The 22866-nt window shown below is 36.9% G+C and overlaps 1 protein-coding gene across 13 annotated transcripts in view; it reads left to right on the forward strand.

Annotated features, from left to right (window-relative positions):
- The window catches only part of CNST (consortin, connexin sorting protein), a 48791-nt gene that overhangs the window by 17165 nt on the left and 8760 nt on the right, over positions 1–22866 (forward strand). For 6 of the 13 annotated variants that reach the window (XM_050710162.1, XM_050710166.1, XM_050710165.1 and 3 more), the window contains exons 4-10: positions 1681–1711; positions 4202–4288; positions 4757–4871; positions 7056–7077; positions 7252–7348; positions 11760–12637; positions 21218–21353. In XM_050710162.1, the coding sequence (XP_050566119.1) occupies positions 1681–1711; positions 4202–4288; positions 4757–4871; positions 7056–7077; positions 7252–7348; positions 11760–12637; positions 21218–21353 (1366 nt within the window). Of the gene's footprint in view, positions 1–1680; positions 1712–4201; positions 4289–4756; positions 4872–7055; positions 7078–7229; positions 7349–11508; positions 11623–11759; positions 12638–21217; positions 21354–22866 lie in introns of all 13 variants that reach the window. The other 7 variants (XM_050710159.1, XM_050710161.1, XM_050710160.1 and 4 more) reach the window with 3 other exon arrangements.

Here is a 22866-nt window from a genome sequence, read left to right on the forward strand (position 1 = left end):
CTTATAGTTTTGGATTTGAGCTGGCTGAAAGCAAAAGCATCGCTAGGAAGAGGTTAGTAAATCTAGTTCAGTAGTCTGCAGTTAATACGTAGCTTTGCTGTAGCAAATCTTTGCATGCCCATGTCCTTGGTGTGGAAAGCTCCTTAGTGTAAATATAAGTAATGCATTGGTAAGCATATATTTACTGTTCCTTTTTGCAGTGATCTATTAAAGGTCAAAGTTGCAAAATTGCGCAACCAAGGTAAAGTTTATTTTAAGATGTCACAGATAGAGATCTTGAATGCTTAGCCACAGAGATCTCTTTTTTTCAATTCCTAGCCATTGGCTAAGATGATAGCTGTTATAACATTTAATGTCAGTTTACAATTTTTTTTAAGCTACAAGTGCTAGAGACTGACTTATATTTTTAGGTATTTTGGATGTTCCTGTGACATGTTATTTCAAAGTAGTCTTTCTTATGTTTGGACCTCAGTAGCTGCTTTGGAATGATTTTTTTTTTTTTTTCATAATAAACCCCCTTAGCACTTTAAGGTCTAAATAATGCATTAGGGACCACTTTCTTTTTTCTTGTGTCAGCTCCATGGTATTTCTTTGTTTTGACACGTCTGTATTAACTCAATGTCCACGTAGGTGAACAAGTCTTGAAGAATTGTTGTGATTTTTTTTCGGGTTTTGTTGGTTTTTATTTTTTTCTTTCCAGTGGTCTTTTTTTTGGCAGAGGTGTCTTGTTATGAATCCAATTTTAATTGTTCCATTACAGAAATGTCAATTTAAGGAGGAAAAGCCTCAGATTTGTTCTGTGTCATAACAACTACAGTGCATATCAAACGGCTGCCATCTGGGTTAACTACATGACTTGCTCTGTTGTTGAAGAGCTTCAGATATCAAGGTGCTAGGCTTAGTGAACTGACACGGAGCAGAAGGTCCTTAGATCTTTTTAACACAGAACAGAAGCTTCATGAAAGAAAGTGGCAGAAGGTTGCTGCAATGGTGGTGTCTGGATTCTGCTGGCAGAATAGGAGTAACACGGGAAAAAAAAAAAAAACAACAAATTCAGTCCTTTTATGTTTATCTCATGAATTTCCAATGCTTAAAATTTGAAATATTGTAAACAGGAAGCCTGTTGGTATGTCTCTGATCTTGCAATAGGTAATATTTTCAGTTTCTTTGATCCAAAAATTGTTCTTTTGTCATCAGTCAGTAAGCCTATACTTCTCTATTTTATTTCATGGCACTGTAATGCTCAGGAGAGCTCAACAATATTACTTCTGTCAAACGTAAGGAAGCAATGGTTAATAATAGAATTCAAACTCTTTGACCCATCTCATATCAGTAAATACAGTGCCTCTCTTCTAGGTGATCTTAAAACTTTCTAATATGATTGTTAAAAAAAAAAATGCTGAAATAAATGTTTGTTGTAACAAGATAAAACCCAACTAACATTTGGGCAAATTCATTTGTGTGAGTAGACTTAGAATTTCTTTGTTGTTTGATACTCTTTTTAAACATCTTTCCTACAATAAGAATACATGCACTTAGTCTGAACACACATGTTCTGTTGAAACTAAATACAAACCTACAAAACAGATGTTTAAAAACTATAATAAAAAGTTCATATTATATCCTTACCACTCTCATAAAAATGGAGAATGCTAATTTTTTTGCCCTTTTCCTTTGCAGATAGCTGAGACCTATTTTCAAGAGGAGGAATGTATCCTTTTACTTGAAAAAATTATGTGGTATTTAAATAATCTGTCATGATAAAACATAAAAGACATACTTTACAATTGACTCACAGGTTGTGGGTCAGGGGTAGAAAGAAGTAAGAGCCCTAATTTACCTACGAGTGAATATACAATATGTTAGCAAGTCCTTCTTAATCAGACATCTGGAATATGAGTTAAGTAATAAATCCACTTTCAAAACCTGTGCTGATAGAATCATTAGCAGTTGTGCACAAACAAGGAAGTAAGAAAATGTTTTCAAAGGACATCTGTTTTATGGGATAAGTTTTGTTCTAAGTACTGGTAACTGGAAACATGTCCAATCCAGATAGGATTTATATTCTCTTATATCAAATAGGGCACTAGCGTTGCAAGAACAAAATTATCACAACAGTTGATTAGAATAGGTGCTATTAGTGTCTAGGTTAGAATAAAAATACCAAACACTGAGCTAAGGGAGATCAGTAACTTGCATACAATAGCAGCATGTTCTTTGTCAAATGCTATTTAGTCAAAGTCATATCGAAGTAGTTTAAGAACCTTGTCACATGAAACCGTGGGTAATTGCTTCTGGGAACAGCTAAGGTTACTTTGATTTCTTCATAGATAATGCAAACAAGTTTGATCAGCAAGTTCTAATAGTTGAACTGCTAATAATTACTTCGATATATTTCAGTAATTCTGGGAGTAATAATATTAAACCTTTAAGTGAAATGATATTTTTAGAAAACCTGTACTGGGTTTTTCTCTGTTTGCTTTTGAATGAAAATGTTCAGACTATAAAAAGAAGAGGCAAGTGGTAAGCCCTTAAGGTATATATGATTCACTAAGGTGCATCATAAATTCAAAAAAATCTGTGCATACGGATTATTTCTTTATTGTGTAATTTGTTACCTTTGTAAAAACAAACAAAATGAAGCAACTGGGCAATTATAATGATTAAATAACAAAGCAAAAGAAGCTCGGGAAGGTATTCTTGAAATTTAGCTGAGATATATTAGGATGGAGTACAAAACCAGAGAAACTACTGTAACAATATTTTTAAAGAAATGTTACGTAAAATATCCATCACTATCTTAGAGAACATCCATCAGAAACAAAATATATATATTTATAATGCAACTTCGAAAAATAGAAAAATTCTGTAGAAAAATTACGGCTCTGCATGTAAAAATACAGTAAATTTAAAATGCAGTATACACCTGATGTGTGGAATTCAACCCCACAATATAATACATATTTATGAAGGATATCCCTTCTGTACTTGCAGCCATCAGTTTCCTGAGGTTAATAAAGAACTTACTTTATCATGTTGCATAGTATTAATTATCCATGATGGGCATTTTAATTCATCCAGTGTAGAACTGCATATTTAACAATAATTTAGGGTTTGCTGCTGTGATCTCTAAGGCTCTCTCTCTGATCTGTAATTCTGTTTCTAATAACAGATATCTTGAAGGCAGGGAATATTTCTTCCATTAATATTGTTATTTATAAGCCATGCTATATATGTGTTGCATAAGGCTAAAAAAAAACAAGTATTGATGGTGTATTCACAATAATTACTTTAGTATTTTAATTAGAATGAATAATGGATTTTTTTTCTATATTACTGTGAACCTCATTCAGACTACTACTATCCTCTGTATATCCTACTGTATCCTATCTGTATATCCTACTGTATATCCTACTCTGTGTATCCTACTGTAGAATTAAATTTGAAATAGCTGACAAAACATGGCTTTAAACAAAACTAGCAACTGAGGACTGATGGAACTAGAATTGTCCTAAACTATTGAGAATTAAAAAAACTATCAGTATACCTTTCTGAATACATTGATAACGTTGAGGGGAGGGGAAAGAGTTCTTCATGTAGAAGAAAAGTAAAGAGAATCTTCAGAAAAAAGAAAAAAAGGTGTCTCAGCTGTCCAACAGTGTTAAATGCAGTTGTTCGAAAGCGGGATGGTATCTTTGTAGAGTCTGAGTTAGGAAAGTTTTTGGTTTTGTTTTTTTTTAATACTGTCACCAGCTGGTCAATAAGAAGGAGTTGTATTTTCAGTTAGTTATGTTTATTGACATATAATTGTATATCTTAAGAGAGGCATACTAGTATTTGTGTAATTGTTTTGCTTTTCATTTACCACAGATTTTATTTTTTGAAAACAGTTGTCAGCATAGTAACCTTTTGCTCATTTCTTTTTTAGAAAAACTTGCTGGCCACAAGAGATGGGTATAGGTAACTGCTGAAGAGAATAGGGTTTTCATTTTTGGAACTTATTTGGTTCTCATTTGCTGTATTCATGTCTGCTATTGTTTTCTTCCTTGCATAGAAGTCTAGATGCTAACTATTATTCATTTTGATTCAATAATGTCAAATTTCAGGTACATAATGACTGTCCTTCCAAATACAGTGTCAAATACAAATAATTCATAATATGTTTGTATATGTGCGCTTTCTTCTTTAACCTTCCATTAAGATGAGAAGGCAATGAAGTTCATTCAGCTTGAACGATTGTATCATGAGCAGCTACTTGCTAATCTTTCTTCCATACAGGAACAGTGGGGTAAGTATAGGCTAAACTATTATAGTGGAAGGAAGAGATCATTTGTTTTATATTTCTAATTAATAGAGCTTGCGTTTTGCCAGCTTAAAAATGTTAAACAGCAAAAGTATCATTTATATCAGAATTTCTCTAACTTGTTATGAGAAAAGTAATCCTTCTTTGGATTCCTTCTTGCATATATCATGAAGAAAGCACAAATAGCTTATCAGTCTTTATTCTGTCAATTGAGATTTTGATCAACAGTTGTTTGGGGGTTATTTTTGTTTTAAGGTTGATTAATATAATATTACGAAAATAAAGCACGTTTTGACAAATACGATGCTTTTTACACAGTCTGAAACAAGATTGTAGAGCGTATGCAGAGGAGCTGTTAATATTTCTCTATGAATTAATTTAGCATTCATGTTTTGTGTTAAGCAAATATAACTTCTATAATACTTTGCATAAAAATATTTCGGTTTAATTTAGAAAGAAAATGGAAAACAGCAGTTTCTAGTCCAGTTAGAACGCTGAGGAATTCAGCTAAAGAACTGAGTAGTGAAGAGCTGGAAAAGCTTACTAAAGTTTGTTCTTCGCATCAACAGTAAGTATAAGAAAATATTATTACTTTTACAGTACTAATATGCTAGTGCAGCTGTTGTCTACTTACTACTATGGGTGTTTTTAAAAAGTCAATTCCAAAATAAAATCTGTATCCCATTGACTTCTGTAAATTTGCTTATAAAGTGGTTGCTGTTCCTGATATGCAATTGACATGTTTCGGTTACCATCAGTTTTCAGTGTTCTCATATGATCTGAGGAATGTATAGGGACTAGATCTGGACTGTTTTCAGCAAATCATTACTTTGCCAAAAATGGAGTGTTGAGTTAATTTGTATTTTCAGCCAAAGTAAAAACTGGGAAATGTTCATTTAGGAAGAGACAGACTGCAGATCTGATGATGGTGCTTGTGCCTGTACCTACTGTTCTAATCACTGTTTTTAAATACAGTTGCCTAACACCTCAAACTCCAGTACTCACAACTGCTCAACAGGACTTCATTTGAAAATCTTTGACATTTTAGGACAATCACTAATGCTTTGAGTCATTCTTGTTACCTTCTGTTGATTTCATATGGGTTGCTTAAACATTATGAAGCAGCAGTTCTGTACTTGACTAGTGTGACAGTCTTTGGAAAAGTTAAGAAATCTTTGTTTGTACCTGCTTTGACTGATTCAGCAGCCTCACGAACCATTTTATCACAATATAGCAAACTTTTGAACAGTTCCTGGAGTACACTTCTGGATAGTAACATATAAAGGATTTTACCCATCAGGAAGGCAAAGACCTGTTATTTCATGGGTGAATGTCTTACCCGCTAGGCCTTTTAAGGGACCGGTGAAAAAAGGATACTAGCTACCACTGAAAAATGATCGGCCAAAAGATGCTCTCAATCAGATGGGAAGAGAGAATTTTTTTCAAATACGTCTGCTTTGGCTTAGTCAGTTGGATGTAGCAAAAGCAAAAATATTCCTGTTGTTCACAGAGTATGATGTAGCTTCCACATTTTTTCTGTGGATGACAATACAGAAGTTGGAAAGCACTCAGGCTGACCATCAGAGCCCAGCCTGAGGTTGTTTGTTGTACTCTGAATGCATTTGGGGGGGAATCCCCAGAAAGCATAAGCCTGCATTTCCATGGGAGGTAGAGGCGGCTCTGGCACCGTAGCTGCAAGTTTACTCCCAGAGGCTGCTGCTGCTGCAAGCTTCCACTCTGTGTGCCTGCAGGGTTCCTCAAGCTACATTTTATATATGTGACCTTGCAAGCTCATATGAAGATTAGGATTCAAGACTATTACAATTTATATGCCACAACTAGCAGCACCTCCCTAGGCACTGAATTCTCACCTTGTTGAGAATAATTTTGCTTTCTCCTTCTAATTCTTACATGCAGCCTCACTTTTAAATATAAAAATTCAATTATGTAAAATCATTCCTGGTTCTGAAGAACCCTGCAACTTGATAAAGAATGAGGATTCTGTTCATTTGCCATGATTAGTTCTCTGTATATAATATTACTTTTCCAGAACTCTCTAGGCAAAAGTCTACTAAATATATTTTTTTCTAAGCTGTATGCTCAATTTATTTTGCAATTAAAATAATACTTTAAGACAGAGTCTTGGAAAATATGAGCATTTTGCTTTTTAAGTTGAAAGCAAGGTACACATCGTGCATGAATGTTTACACAGCTTGCAAAGTCCACACTATTAGCAATGCTGACTCACCTGCGAATCCCAGTGGAGTCAGTGGGAGCTGTTCTATCTTACAATAGCCAGAAAATATGTCCCAGTGTAAACGGTCTAAGGAGAGGCAAGTAAGGTGGTGGTGGTGGTGGGTTTTTTTCCCCTTCCTCAACCTCTGTTATAGCAATCAGTGTTTTTAATACTAGTAGATCCTGTGTCCTTACGTGATTTTGAAAGTTGGCAGTGTTCTCTTTTAGCAAAAAGTTGTACAGGAATTTAGATCGCTTGATATGCTGCAGTAACTTATCTTTTAACTGCTTTCTTAAATAGGTGGGGCAATGTTTGGGCTAATTGGTCTTTTGATTATATTTACATATGGTACAGATCTGTGAAACTGTCTTGACATGCTGATGCTGTTTCAATGTTAGAAAAGTTCTGTGCTAATATTAGAGCAGAGAAAAGGCTAATAGGATTTCAATGACATTTTTTATGAAGAATGTTGTTGCTGAGTAGTTTAATTTGTTCTTTTTTTCTTCATTGCTGCAGGCCACAGGCACCCAAAAATAAGGTAAGGAGCCATTTATGTGAATTTTGCTTTGCCAAAGATTGCTAATAAATTTACAACTAATATTATTAGACATGGTTTTTCCAGTTCAGTACAGAACCATTTGAAGCTTGAATGTCTCAAAAAGTCACAGTATTCCAGTGCAAAAATGACAGGAAATGCTATCATATTTTACAGCCAGTAGCTGCAGAAATTACATGGGAAAGCGGTTGCTTGCTCCAGTTAATGGGATCAGAGGATTCAAAGAAAAGAGAAGCTGCTGCTTTTAAATCAGGTATGTGTGTATATGTATGTACGTGTACATGCATTTGTTTGTATTAGTAACTTTTAATTACATGTGCTACACTGAATTGGGGCTACATATTTCTTTAACAGAACAGAAAATTAAGGAGCTTTTTGGGTTTCTTGAAGAGAAAACTATAGTTTTGTTAATTTTTTTTGGTACACACTTTTATGTCATTTTCATCCTTCTGCCTTGGGGAGCAGCTGCTTTATTTGAGAAACACGTTAGAATCATTGGGTTTTTATGAAACATTTGCAAATTAATGAATTGTTAAAATGGAGACAGAGAGGGAAACAGCATCATTAGGCCACTAGGCTGTGCTTTATCTTTCTTTCTTTGAGCAAAAATGTTCTCTTTATGCTGCACTCTGGTTGCCAAAAATCGCCTGAACTTCAGGACCTTTCCTCAAAAACAGCCAGAATTTCTCACGAGATGAGGGTTGGCCTAGGTGACCTCCAGAGGTCCCCTTCAACCTAAGCTATCCAACAAGTGCGTATCAGCCAGGATGTTCAGAACTTGGAGTTAATGAAAATACAGAATAGCAAAATGATAATTCTCTAGGTATGTGGATTCTCCTCATCTTCGTCCTCTTTTCACTGTGACCACTATACTGATCCTTCTCTGTCTTAGCAACCTAACTAAAAACAAAACACTGAAAACGTGGAGCAAACATGCTTGACAGCTCAGAAAGCAGATCAAAAGAACTGAATGTCCTTTTGGTTTTGGATGGTTGAAAAAAAAAAAAAAAGAAGGTACCTATAATTACATCATTTTTATTCCAAGTGGGAGCAAAAGCTTTCTGGAGAGCAGAAATCCTGACCTTTTGACACTTCTGAATTAAGTAGCATTTTTTGTAAATGTTAAGATACAACATCTAGACACATTAAAATTAATGTGAAAGTAATTAATGGTGCAAATGGATTTTTTTCGTGTCTTTCTCTTAATGTAACTCTTGTCAAAATGTCATCAAAACCTTTGGGTTCCCGTGAAGTGCTTGTAAGTTAATAAAACTATGTATTCCATTATAAAGCTGTTCTGCTGAGAATTTTCCAGCAGTGCTGAATATTTTGTCAATACAAAGATAGGGGTATTTCAAGCCTAACTCAAGATTAAATGCTTAAGATTTACAAGAGATGCTTTTCACAAATCAGTACGTTCTTGAAGAAGCTATGACTCCTGACCCTGACAGATCTCTTGATCTGTTAAGACAGCTCGTCTTTTAATAAAAGCAATGGTCACTCAGTTACTACTGCCCCTCACAATGTTGATGTGTCAGCAGCATAGGGCTGAATGTTTTTGTCACAGTTAGGATTTGGGCAGGGAGGGCACTGGTATGAGCTAATACAGAAGATGGACAGAGATGGTCCGTAACTCTGGATTTGTTTACGTTGCTCAGTGCTGGACAAAAGATATCCAAGCTGTGGGTAAATGACACAGTGCTCCATTGATAAGGGCTAAAGTAGTATATACATGAGGCGGAATCTTAATTTTCTCTGAACCCAAGTGGAATCCTATACTACTAGAATTATACAGTTTCTAATATTTATACTAACCAACTAACCTGTTCAGCATGGGCCTTCTCACTGTGAACTTACAATGCTTATCTTCTGCTTTTGTCAGGTTTTTTTCCTACATCAGAAAGAACCTTTTTTTATTTATTTTTTTCTCCCAACATTCTACATAGAAACGTATCTGCCAATATGAAAGGGAGAACTACTGAACTCAGCTGCTGGTAGTAAAAGTGTGACTTACGGTATGACAGTAAAAGGAAATGCACAAGTAGTTTGAAGACTGTCCTTCATGTGAATTCGTGTTCTATTACACTTTCCTCCCTGGCAGATTTTATCTTTGATTCTACCGACAGAAAGATCGGGCCCTTAAAGCTATGTGTGTATATTAAAAGATGAGAATTGATGCATACTATATCCATTAATTTATTTGGTTTCTAACTGAAAACTGTAGTGTTAATTAAAGATAATCATGTTCATGTGTTTTATGAAATAGTCTCTAGTGAAATGATGAATTTAATAAAACACTTTGCATAAATTTGCAGTGTGTACATATAACCCTATTTTCAAGGTGTCGAGAAACTTCTTATATCCTGTTTTCTTTTAAGCCATAAAGGATTTGTTTTTAAATGGAAACGGAGACAAAGACTAGGGAAGTGTGAATTGTCCACTGGAAGAATGCAATCGTGTTCTCAGCACTCCCTGCTAGACTGCCCTGGGGTAACAGAATGAAGTGACTACAGGTTTCTGTGATGAACAAAGCAGGTGGCAATTTAATAGTAACTGTTTAGGGGGGGAAAAAATCTTAAATTGCTGTAAGTGCTTTTGCTGGTAGATTTTCTGTAGACACTTTGTTACAACTCTGACAGATAAAAATTGCTGCCACCTTGGTGGATACATCTTCATTTAACTTGGTAGGAAAAAGCATCTTCTGTAATGTAAGTCTTCAAGTGTTTGTCTTAACTTGCCTTGAGCATGTAGTGGGCATGAGTTGTCTAAATCAGGTGTTTTGAAGTAGGTGTAGAGAAAATACTGAAAGCTGCTGAAAATTTGGTGTGCAATGTAATGGTGATTGTTACATCTCAGTTCCTGTACCTCTGCAGACAGATAACAGTGCTGGCATCATTTATTACTGTCTTAGGAATAGAAGCCTGAGCTCAAGGGCCATCTCTCTTCGTAAAGAATTTGATTTAATTTCCGTTCCCATTTAATCTTTGATACTGCAGTCGGGGCTACCAACAAAGATGCCTGTTGTAATGTGGATGTATCCACTGTGGGAAATTGACAGATGGTAACAAAATCTTGTCCGAGTAATCCAGGCTGTGTTTGAACTCATGACCTATATGTGTAGGGCTCTAATATCACGTTACAAATCCCTTGGGCTATCTACTACATCTGTACCTCGTTTTCAGGAAGTCCTGGTCTCATACCCGTTTCTTCATTCGTAAGTTAGGTTCCCTATACGCTCTCAACCATTAATGTTGTTCTCTTTGTCTGCATTTTGAGATGGTTGGATATTCTTCTTCAATTCCCAAGCCTAACTTTTCTATGCTGTCTTGTACTTCACTATGGGTATAGTTTAGAATTTAATAAAATTGTGCCATAAACTGAAATAATGTGACTATTTCCTAGAAGACAAAAGAATGTGACCCTGTTTCATGTAACAAGTGAAGGAAATTGCTCAGATTTAAAGTGTTTTAACAGGTGAGGGAGGGTAAGATTGTCATAGAGATATGATAATATCTTCAGTCCATCTTGTCAGAATGGGTACAGTTAATCAGGGCAGTGTTTGATCTCTTCATTAATGTATTCATGAGATCTTTCTGCTTTTGGCTGTGACCCAAAAAATGCAAACAAGCGTTTTCTGGACGTAGGAATTTGTTGTTTGGAGTTATTACTATTACTGTAACAGTAGTCCTACTGTAGCATTGTCTTAACTTAGTTTTTATTAAAGTTATGGAAGAAAAAGAGAGTTTCTGTTATAGTTAGCTTGCTTTGGTATTCTAATGCTGAATACTCCTTTTCTCTCTTCATAAGCCTTAAGGGCAAGATCTGGCTTTGAGCTTCTCATAATGGTTAATGTCTCGTAATTTTATTGGCGATTTAGGCTAACCATCTACTCTTTCATTAGCAGATCATGTCAATAGTAGGTGAATTCACAAACTACATAGTATTCCTCTCAGCTCTCTCTGAAATTTCAGATCAGAAAAATCCATTTCTATTTGTATTGTAAATATGAATACAGAAATAAAACGAATCCAGTTGCATTTTTAATATGTAAACTAACTTTCAATTCCAAAAAGTAAATTGTTATGCAGTCTGCTATGTAAAATACCATAATTAGATTTTTAATTTACCGTTAACTAAAGGAGCTAGTTACCCACTTAAAAGAATTTAATTTAAAATGTATTAAATTAGTATAATTTCAGTTCTTTTAAAGCAAATACAGGGATCTCCTTGTGCGATAGATACACCAGCATCAAAATACAGGGTTTTTTTAATTGTTAAGTGCATGTATCTGTACTTCAGGCCTCCATAATGTGCAGCCATATAAAATATGCTTTAGAAGGAATGTAGTTGTTCAGAAAGACACTTAAATATGTATTTTGCTTGAAGCATGGGAGTAAGTCTGTTTCTCTTCAGGACGGCACAGTATCACGTGCTTAGCCTGCAAGAACGTGTGTAAACACTGTGTTAAATCAGGAGTCAGCTTTTCAGACTACTTGAGACTAACAAAGCTTTCATTCTGCCTGGAGCGTAAGTACCTCCCGATACAGGAGCATGTTTTAAAGCATTAGCTTCCAATGTTATCAAATGATTATATATTCTCTCTCTCCTCTGCTGGTGCTTTAAATCATTTAAAAACACTGGAACTGTTTTCCTGTTGCGCTTAGGTACTGAAACTTGTCCTGGCATTGGACCAAAGAAAGAAGATAAACAGCTGAGCTCTCGTCCTCCAGGTGAAAACAAAACTGAGAGACAGACCGAGACAGCAAGCCTTTCGGTAGCAGCAGGAAAGGACCACATGGAGGAGCAGCACTGCAGTGCTGAATCAACATTGGAGCCACACACCCAGTCCACAGGGACAGTGGGCAGGCCTTCTTCGGGCTGTTTATCATCAGGGGATGCCGGTAAAGATAACAGTTTGCAGCTGAGAGAAAGGCAGCTCTCTAAGGATGCAGAAAAAATAAAAGAGACAGCTGGGGAGCCTGGAGTGAAAATCTCTCCTGGGCCAATGGTAGATGCTGTGGTTTTAACAGATGCTGATTATATGCCTACTGATTCGGTTTCTACTGATAAAGATGTACAAGCTGATAAAAATCTTCTCAGATCAAAACATGTTGCTAGCTCTTCAGAAATTGCTAGTGGCCAGCTCGGAAATAGTGATTTAAACCAGCAACAGAATCAGCCCGATGATGATGACGAAAAATCTCCCCAGGACAGAACTGCATCGAACGTGTGCTCTGGAAGTCATAAAGTGTCTGAGCATGAGAGTACTGCCCTTTCACGAGTATGCAAGGAAATGCAGAGAGCAGCAGGACAGGAGGAGAAGGTAAAAAATGAAGAACAAGAAGATTTTCTTCTTAGACTTTTAAATGGTAACATAATAGACGCTGAAGAATCGTTTGCAAGCTTAGCAAACCAAGAGGATTTTGACACTGTTCCAGATATTTCACCTGAACGAGCATCTTACAACTCACTGGAAGCTTTATCACTAGATGACAGCTTTTCTTCTCTTGATGAACTTGCAAGAAGGATAGAGATTGCAGAGGTAAATACTGTGAATCCTATAAAAGCTTCCATGTTACCTTAGTTAAAATATTTTAGTCATTGCCAACTTCGAAGTGCGTTAAATAATTGTCTTTTTTTTTTTAATCTGAAAAGAAATCTACATTTATTTACTTGTTTTAATTCAGAAAAAAGTTCCCTTTTATCTCTGTGTCCTTCTTGCAAAGTGCTGCTCTGTGCCTCTAAAAACTATATTGATTTTTACATATTAGTGTGAACTCACTTGTTTTTTTTTCTACATAGGCTGACAATTCCTGTTAAATTATAATTTTATTGAAGAGATCTACATAATGCCAATGATGTATCGTATGGTTTGTTTCTATTCACAGAATGAAATTTGATTTTCTTTCCTACTCCTTATATGTGAGAAGAACTTCATACATAGTAAACTCTGTATATGCATGTATGGGCTTCTAATTTTGCCAAGCATAGGAAGTTTTGTCATTGAACCAAAAGTGAGAAAAAACTTCTAAGCCTCAACCGTCCTTTCTTTTGCACTTCTGATAGGTCACAACAAGGATGAGTGCTACCTAAGCTAAAATGCTCTTCAGAAATACTGAAGTTTTATTGCTTCAGGACTTGTTCACAAAGTGTATGATTACTTGTTTGCTTCATTTGTCTACTGGTTTTGGTGCATTTGCAACTGTGGGGCCTTAAAAGCTTTTCCTTTAAATGTAAAAATGAGATTATTGTGAAATGATGTGATTTCAGATGCTGGAAGGGGTGGACTTGTAAGATGGTATCGTGTTAGTTTGTATATTTTTAATGCATTTAACAATACAGCATCCCTTAGCAATAAAGTAACAGTACTTCTCTATAGATCAGAAGCTAATGCATGGAGACCAAGAACCCGCGATCGCTCAGGGACTGCAGCCAAGCAGGAAACTAAATACCAGAGATCCATGCTGATGTTGTTATATCTTTGGCAAAATCTCCATGCTGGAAACAGAGACCTAAACAGCTTTGTCTCCCTTCCAGCATCACGCATCCCGATCACCCCTAAAACACCTTTTCTTTCTGTGGGATGTCAGGAAGCATACCACATCCTGTGACTGAGGGCCATGTATACACAAAGCTGGTTTTACTTCAGCTTTTTTGGATCCAGCAGTGGCTGTAAATGAACTCTTCACAACATGTGACGTGTACATGTGGGAACCCACATACATGTTCATTATATGTTATCCAACTCTTGCACTAAATCCATTGGTTTATGTTCACTAGTTTGAAAAAAGATTATTTTATTGACAGTCTGTGCTAAGACCATGTGGATGTATAACAAAAGAGCAATTTAAATACCATCCCTCAGGATGAGATTTCTTTTGAGCCCAGTGGAAGTTCAGCATTTTAAGCCACAGAAGAGAACTGTTCTGTTTCATGTAGAAGAATCCTAAATTAACCCTATAGCAGCTATTTTTAAATTGGTATGTTGTGCCATTTGCCTTTTAGAGGACTGGATAGGAAGCAGCATATTGATACTGTTAGAAAAGTTATGCTTGTATTGATTGGCCCAGCAATTGATGACAGTGATGCTTTACAGAGAATCTAGTGTCATTTCTAGTTTGCTGTCCTGCTGCTAGGACTGCCAGTACTCTGATAGCAGAGAGGTGTCTCTGGAGAGGTGAAAAGTACCTTGAGCCTTTGCATAGCATTTTTCCCTGCCGTATAAGGCATAATGTTGGCTGGCACTGGTTGGAGTCTTCTCCAGTCTTTCTTAGCAAGAGGCCTTATTTGTGTGTGAGGCAGGGGGGATAAATCGGGGAGAAGCAAAGAAGGGTTCATTTCAAAACTGATTAAAAGTCATGATACGCAGCCTCTGAGGTGTTTTACAATACCTGAAATCACAAGGTGCGGCAGGGTGAGTTACAATACAGGCACAGCAGCCTGTGTTGTTTGATTATACATTTATATTTTGTTATTCCAGTTAATCTTATCACCCGTCATTACCTTAGGGGTTGCATTTCAGAAGTGGTGAGCACCTACAGCTTCTCTGAAAGGCACCAGAGGGTTTGGGACCTCTGAGAAATTAACAGCATTTACTTTAAGTGGTTTTGTTTTAGTGCCGAAGTAAGATTCCACTGATGACAAGCAGACTGATCTTTGCATCCACCCATAACATTTCTTTGTTGTCTTCCTTTTCCACCTTTTGAATTTCTGTTGTTCAGGCTATGGCCATCTAGTAGATTACAATGTTTTCGTACACTAGTTATGAAAGAAATACCTAGAAAATCCATTGGTAGCCACGTGTGTAACATCAACAGATCCTTACATGAAACGTACCACAGTGACAATTAAAAAATTAACTTGGCTGTGATAAAAACTTTTCCTGGAGCAAGTATTTACAAAATTAAAACAAATAAGTTAGAAGAGGGTAGAAGTGACGACTGTTTTGAAATAACCTGGGCATAAAAATCATATGATAGAGCAATGTAGGTGTAATATTAATTTATTGCAAATGGGAAATGGTAAATGTTGTGTATGTATTTACAGGTAGGAGGGGATTTTTGGCCCCATATTGAGCAGTCACCTCACATAGTTCTCTAATTTAGATATTTTATGTCGTTTGCTTTTCAGCTACCATTTACAATAATTAATTAAAGAATGAAAATCTCCTAAATTCTGACTCTGGCATTAGATCGCTACAAAACTGAAATAGTATTTTACATATTGGACTTACGCTGCGTATTTCTTCACTAGTACAAACCATACACAGCAATGTGCAAATGATGGAAAATCACTATCATTATATAGAAACTACATTCTTACAGCTAGAAAAGAGCTTTGGAGTCAGCAGCTGGGAGCAACAGATTTCACAAGTGTATAACCTCTTCTTATATCTCTTTGCTGTCATTTCTGTGTGAATGAAATGACGTACCAGCAGTCAGATTGTAACTTCAATAATGTAAGGTGCATTTTGCCATATGAAATACAGATTTTTCTGCAAGATGATTAGGGAAGTGAATAAAATCTTGATGCTTCTCTTAATGGCAAATTACCATTTGAAATTTCTTTCAGAAATGAAAAGTAGTGAGACTCCTTACCACAGCATAAAGTAGTAGTTTTTGGATGGCATTTTTTGTATACTAAGACTTAAAAAAACCTACTGAGTACATACTGACTAGCAGCTGATTTGATTGCAGAAATGAAGTCTCCAGAAATGAAGTGTGGAGACAGTGCCTTGCTGAGATTCCCTGTCCTCTTTTACAGCTTGGGTCCTGTGTAGTTTTGAGTTTGTGAGAATTACATTTCTGCATGAAATGCTTACGTGGTGTCTGAGGAGCAGGAGGTATTTAGTTCTGTGTAATGGAGCCCCAACACTTGGCGGTAAGCACATTAACAGAAAAATGGTTAGAGCTTAGTTGTGGTATGAACGCTGAATCTGATTAGTTAGCTCCTTTTCAAAGTCAAATTATTCATATATCTTATGTATCATTATATTCCTGCACCTAATGTATTTTATTAGCAAAGGGTTTGGTCTGCTTCTTATAGTTTAGGCCAGGGCTGTTTTGCCTTTTGTCAGTTTGTCATACGGCTATGCATGACTGCTTTAAGAGCCTGGTATTGCTAGAAATGTAGGCTTCTGCCAAGTCACTGAATAAGGAATAAATCCCACAGAAGAATATACAAACAAAACTCCTCCTTGGGTAGCTCTTAGCATTTAGACCAAAATACTTCATAGAGTGAACTTTACTTCCTAGATCCCAAGTTTGCCATGCCTCCAGTTTTGGGGGATTTATTTACTTCTGCATGCTGTGACTGATTGCAAGAGGCAAGTGTGATCTGTTTTCTGTAAGAGTTCAAAGTGCAGGGCCTTACTTTTATAGTTTTGTGTGTCATATTTATAAAAGTATGTGTATCATAGTTGGAGAAAATAAGCATAACGTAGGAAGCTTTTTGAACAGTTTACCAACAAATGCTGTTTTAAACAAGGAGAAGAGGCAGGGAGTTTAATTAGAGATTTATTTATGTATTTACTTGCTTATTTTATTAATATTGCTTATTATATTAAACCTTATACAAAAAAAAAGTTTAAAACTTTTCTGTGTGAAGCAGAATCACTTTATGTTACTACTGGTAAAAAGAGAAGAGCTAAAACATTTGGCAGAGTTTGAGTAAATCAGTAGTCACTGCTGCTTTCCTTGCTGACTGCTGGTCGAAGTGTCACCATACACCTGCATTTCAGTTGCAGTTTCTGGGTGGTTGTTACAAAAGGCCAGCAGAGCCGAGTAAGTTCAGTTACACAGAAAGTCCAACAGCATCTTTTGTTAATTATTTAGCTTAGAATTAAGAAAAGGTCCCGTGTTTCAATAGTGTCCTTCACATGCTCTTTTATGTAACACAGAGCTGTTGGCTGTGCAGCCTGCTGCAGGCCTATGTTTTGCTTGACTTGAACCACAAGAGGAAAGGCTTGACTTGTGGTTAGCTGTATTAACCACAGTTGCCTAGTTAGACTCCAATTTAAATAATGTTTTATGCCTTGTTAAATTCATCCTGCCTCAAACACTGGGATGGAATACTTCTAGTCTTGCATGGCTGTTAAGTCCCTGTCCTACCACTTTCCATGGCTATTTAATTAATGGGAGATGGATCTAATGTAATCCGCTTGTATATTGCTTTGAAAGCTTTCTAAAAGAAAGGTGCAGAAAAAATACTGTGTTTACAGTTGTTTAAATTGAATGAGATTTTGTCTGTAGCAAGAGGGACACTATTCTTACATGAACATCTTAAGTTCAGTAATAACATATTAATGACTGAAAATAAGAAAAATAAAATGTGATGTGTGTTAGATAATTTTCAGCTGCAGTTGAGAACATGGTAGGAAAAAAGTTATAAAAGTTGCTTTATGCAGAATTCCATATGCTTGTATTTGTGTTTGCATTTTAATAATAAACTGTACCCTGAGTAGGCTGCATAGTTCTGTAGGTGCTTTGCAGAGCAAAAGGAAAACCTTGATTCCAAGTCTGGTGACAGGCAGATGAAATATTCCGGGTATGGGTGCACGTCATGCAAAGAAGATATTCTGGTCAGAGAGCCTTAAAAATATGACCTATTGGCATTTGCTGGGCCAGGAGAATAACGTTAGCCATGCTGATTATATTGCAAAATCAAAAGACCTTGCTCACCCCTCTTAAGCAAAAGAAGGTGTTTAGAGTAGAGAAACTCGTGCTGCATCAGTTAGGTCTTTTGCATTTAGAAGTAATCCTGCAACAGTCGTGTATGCTGACAGCAAAAGTAAGCGAACCTCATTGTAGCAAGACTTCCCTGCGCATGCCTTTTACATAACTGTAATCGCTGAAACACATTTCCAGGTAATCCTGTCAGGCATAGCCCTCAGCTTTTAAGCTTGGAGGAGACGGAGCTTGTGACACAGTCATTTAGATGGCAGGAGCCAACATCTCACTCCCAGGAAGGTCTGCCACGTGCTGCTGTTAGGACAGGCTAACAGGGCCCTGCCTGCCCCAGGTGATGTTCCTGACACGCAGTCCCAGTTGCTTGAGCAGGCGTAGCCAGCAACAGCTTGCCTGCTGTGTGGGTGGCTCGGGACGATCCATTGATCCTCTTTACAAAAGCGATGCCGTACGTAGAAGCTTAAAATAATCCACTCTTTTAAAGGACATAATGTCATCTCGCCCTCCCAAATAAATGAGTCAAATTAATACACGCCTACACAATCCCCCTCCCTTGTCACAACATGGAAGCATAAGTATTTATTTTCTGGCTGGCCTGATAAATTTTCGTGGCAGCTCTGCAAGGCTAATTTAACATCACCAGTAGACACTTAACCCCGGTGCACTTGTCTGATGTGATGAGAAGTTTGCAGGCTGTTGTTGCCACTTGGTTTGTGCCTCCACATACTGACTTAAACAATTTCTTCCCACCACCTCCACACTTTCACTACTTTATAAGTAATTCCTTGCCTTGTTTCGTTAAATAAGCCATTCAAGCTCTTACGTAGATAATCAAAAGGGAAAGTGAATATCAAAAGGGGAGTGTGTCAATCTCACCTCTCAGCTGTGTTTTGGGGAAAATTTTGTTATGCTGTAGACATATATCCACAATGGCTAGTCCTGTGAGTTGCTGAGGGCACAAACTGAGGGGTATAAAATACTGCCAGAGCGGAGACATGCAAATTTAATTGCCACATTTACCGGTTGAAATGTTGCAAATGCCAAATGACATAGTTGGTGCCGTGCCTATTGGATTGTGCTCTCCATTGTCTGTGTGCAGTGCACCATCTCTGATTATAGCGTGCATTGATGCATTACATAAGCTTGTAGTATGAGCAAGTTTAGGACCGTAAGTTACAATGTCACTTGTTTTCTGGTTTTCTACAGCTCTTATAATTGCAATATAAATGAGCTTTCATGCATGGTCTTCCAATTCAGTTAGATCATGGGGTGGTTGACAGGCACTTCTGCAACTATGTTGTCTGGAAAGTAGTCTGTTTTTTCACTTAGTTTTTGTGAAAATTATAGGTATTTTGGGTCATGTCTCAGGTGAGCTGCAAAATCAGTTGCAAATGTGATATTTTCTCATCTGTAGCACAAATTTATACAGATTACCTTTCTGTTTAACAAAGGTTATTGCTGATCTACAAGACAGGTTTTAGAAGGGGCTACTCAAATCTATGAAGAAATGGCTAAGACTTTTTCAGGTAAAGATGATCTCAAGATTAAAAAAAAAAAAAAAAAAAAAACAGAGCGTGGTGACTACAGAACTAAGGAACAGGATTTGCTTGTGTTTGTGTTTCTTAGATAATACTTGTGTCAAACCTTAGTATCATCCATAGATTTTCTTCATTGCTTAAGCTGTTGTATTTGTAACAACTTCAAACAGCTAGAGTTCTTGTTAAAGTAATGAAAGAAAAATGCTAGCTGCTTTAAAGAGAAGATAATTTAAAAGCCCACAAGCAGTGAGTCTTACACTTACTTTCACTGAATGCTACTGTTAGCATGTAGATTATTACACCTGTGAAATATCAGCATGTTCCTGAACCCCCATGAGTTTGCCAAAGCACAGTCTGTCAGTGGGTTATCATATTTGGCATATGACCCTGGAAGTCAGGTGCAGGGTTTAATCAGGTGACTCTTCCTATCTACAGCTGCTTCACATATGTACTGTTGCTCTGGCAATTTTAGCTTTGTTTTTGGTATAATACATCCAAGTAATGTATCCTACAAATACAGTCGCATCCACTTTCAATGTGTATAAATGAAGATGTACAATGTTCCTGCATCCTTCTCACCCAAGTACCACTTCAATGAAGATCTTTTCTTTTGTGTAATTGCATCTATGTTTGGCAGAAATTGAAGGTAAATGGTATAGTTGAATGTAATGTGTAAGGTGCTGCACCTGTTCTGGGTACCTTTGTTTGTATTAATGTTGTCCCCTACTTTACTCTTTCAACTTCAAGTGTTTTCTCTCCTCTTTTCTGTGACTTCAGAAAACTGGTTGGTGCTTTTGAATGGTAGGATCTAGGTGCGTGGTAAATTTGCCATAACAAACAAAAACGTTTTCTGATTTGTAATTAGGAAAAATTGTTTTCTTGATGGAGATAATTTTACAAAGGTGGGTGTTCTGTGTTTTTTAACTGATGAAAATTTTGCTGGGGAAAATTGAAACTGTTGTGATCTGTTTAGGTAGTCAAACACCTATGCTAATTAGTCCCCATCCATTTGGCACAGCACCATTTCATGACAGCATTCTCACTTTTCCATTATGCATTCTGCTTCTCATATTTCTCCTACTTTCTTTTCTGTAGTCACTAGGAAATTACAAACTGCTGCTTGCTCTAACATCCTAACGTGGCTTTGTAGGAAGAAAAGTATATACTATTGCAGTGAAGTCAGATGATACAGGAAAGGAAAGGAAGGTGACTTGTTGAACGTATCACTGTGCAAGTTGTTTGGGTGACCAACTTGTAGGGAAGGGTTTTTGAACTTCCACTTTATCCTGAGACCTTATTACAGTGTGGAGCTGTCATCTATCCAGAAGCAAGAAGATTTCTTTTTCCCCTGGTGTTTTCTCTTGTTTTGTCCCCACTCTAGCTCGTCATCTCCCATAGGCAACCAATCACAACACTGAAAAATTAATCTCGCAGTAAGTATTTTTATAGTCTCTGCAGGATTATGTCTTTGGAGAGGCAGCAGCAGTGGCATTGACCTCTTACTGTCCTTGATGATAGTGTTTTTGACTAGAACCCTTCTCACCACTGCCCCAACCCATGTGATTTAGTAATACGAGTTTAGAAAGGAGCTGATGCAATGAATAGTTAGTGTGATGCAAACTATGCATGTTAACTTTGATAGCGATTAAAGACACAAATTGTCATCTTACTCAGCTACTACACAGCAGAACGATGCTGAAGCTATCCTGCGTGTTAAGAAATGGATGCATTCAATAAGGGGTTTTTGCAAGTGCTGTAATGTTTAAGAAATGTGGTGTGGAAATCATTTATCTCTTTATCTCATTTACTCCTTAAAGCTTTTGTTACATAGATCTCATGCTTGGAATTCTCACATTGTACCAATCACTGTCAAATGGCTTTGATAATCTTTCCTGATAGATTGCCCCAGCAGAAGGATTGGTGTCAATACTGAAGAAAAGAGATGACAGGGAAGGAAAAGCAATTGCTCAAGTCCAGCAAAGGCAAACAAAGAGAAGAGTCCGATTCCAAGAAATGGATGACACTTTTGATCAAGGTATTTTAATGCTGTTAATTCATGGCATGCATGTGATGTTGATCTTTTTGTTCACAAGAGCAAAGTGGACATTGATTTCATGTGGTACCTTGGCTTTTTAAAACTTAGTCAAGTGAAAGTTGAAGGTGATTGATCAAAGCTTATTTTATAGCGGGTTTGGTTATCAAGAATATGGAAGAAAGGGTACAACAGATACGTTTCTGTTTTAAACTCGTTTGGAACGAAGTCACAGGTTTTTTCCTCTAGCTGAATGATTCGTGAGGGACATGTAATGTCCTTTCAGGAATGCTTAGTGCTTAGGGGTTGGTAGGTGTAGATTTTCTCCCTGAACCTAATCCATGTAGGTAAAGAGGAATGCAAAAAGAACAGGTCTTCTGTGTTTTGTCCACAGGTAGCTTTCCAGCCTTTTCTATTAGACCATGGGATTGAAGAGCATTAGATTTTAATCCTACTTTATAATTAAACATCTGTATGAATTTGCTAGCTAAATTTGCTAGAATTTGGCTAAATGCCTTGTCTTTTTGATGGGCTAACTAGCCTCACAAGAAATACAGTGTATTATGTTGGTATCCTTTTCTTTAGCATAGTTTATTGTTGTTACTACAGAAGCCTTGAAATATCAGCTTCTGTAGAAATTCTGTCTTTAAACAAAACAGGCAGGTGAATGTCTGTGTTGTGTGGTTTTTTTTCACATAGTCCAAAAACTCACTTTTCTTACTTTGAAGGAATTACGGCATCTCATCATTTTGTCCTGTGAGACTAGATATAACTTTTATTTGCCAAGATCATTTAAACCAACAAAAGAAACCCTAATGAATGTATAGTAATGAAGCAGCAATCTAACATTTTTTCTCCCCTTTGAAGTGGTAATTGTTGGGTAATGATTATTGCTAGTGGCACAGGTAGACAGACTTGGCTCTTCTCGCTGTGACTACAGATTTCAGGAGAGGAAGTTTGTCTCTGTTTTCACCAGCCAGTACTGACTGTTCCTAGTATACCTCCCACTCTGAAACTAAGAGTAGTTAGGCATGCCCTGGAGGGGAGAGATTGAAAGTTATTCTGAAGTACTGAGGGTGAATATCGGTAGTGCAGAATTTCCAAACATCCTAAACCAGTGTAAGTTGTGTTTGAGGTGAAGGCTGTTTCTTTGGTTGGTAGAAGCCTTTCTTAGGCCTTTTGGTTCTGGAGTGCAGATGCTTGATCAATAATGGGAGGTTCCTTCTCTGGTATATTCAGATTTGCTTGGTAGGATGGTTGAGAACAAGAGTAGAAAAAGATCCCTCTTAGGCCTGATGTTTTCCAGAAATTGAAAACTGGCCACTGGATGTAATGGAAAGGTGTTCCATTTCACACACAAAACATTGTCTGCTTTTTGTGAAGTAAAATGGAACAAATAACTCCAAAGGAAAAAGACCCATGTATCAATATGTCTGGTTTTTTTCCCCTCTCCCACAAGACCTAGAGAAGAGTCTAAAAACTAAGAATGTGGGGACTCAAGAAATAGAGGTTTTCG

The sequence above is a fragment of the Cygnus atratus genome, chromosome 3 (assembly GCF_013377495.2).
Source record: "Cygnus atratus isolate AKBS03 ecotype Queensland, Australia chromosome 3, CAtr_DNAZoo_HiC_assembly, whole genome shotgun sequence".
NCBI lineage: Eukaryota > Metazoa > Chordata > Aves > Anseriformes > Anatidae > Cygnus > Cygnus atratus.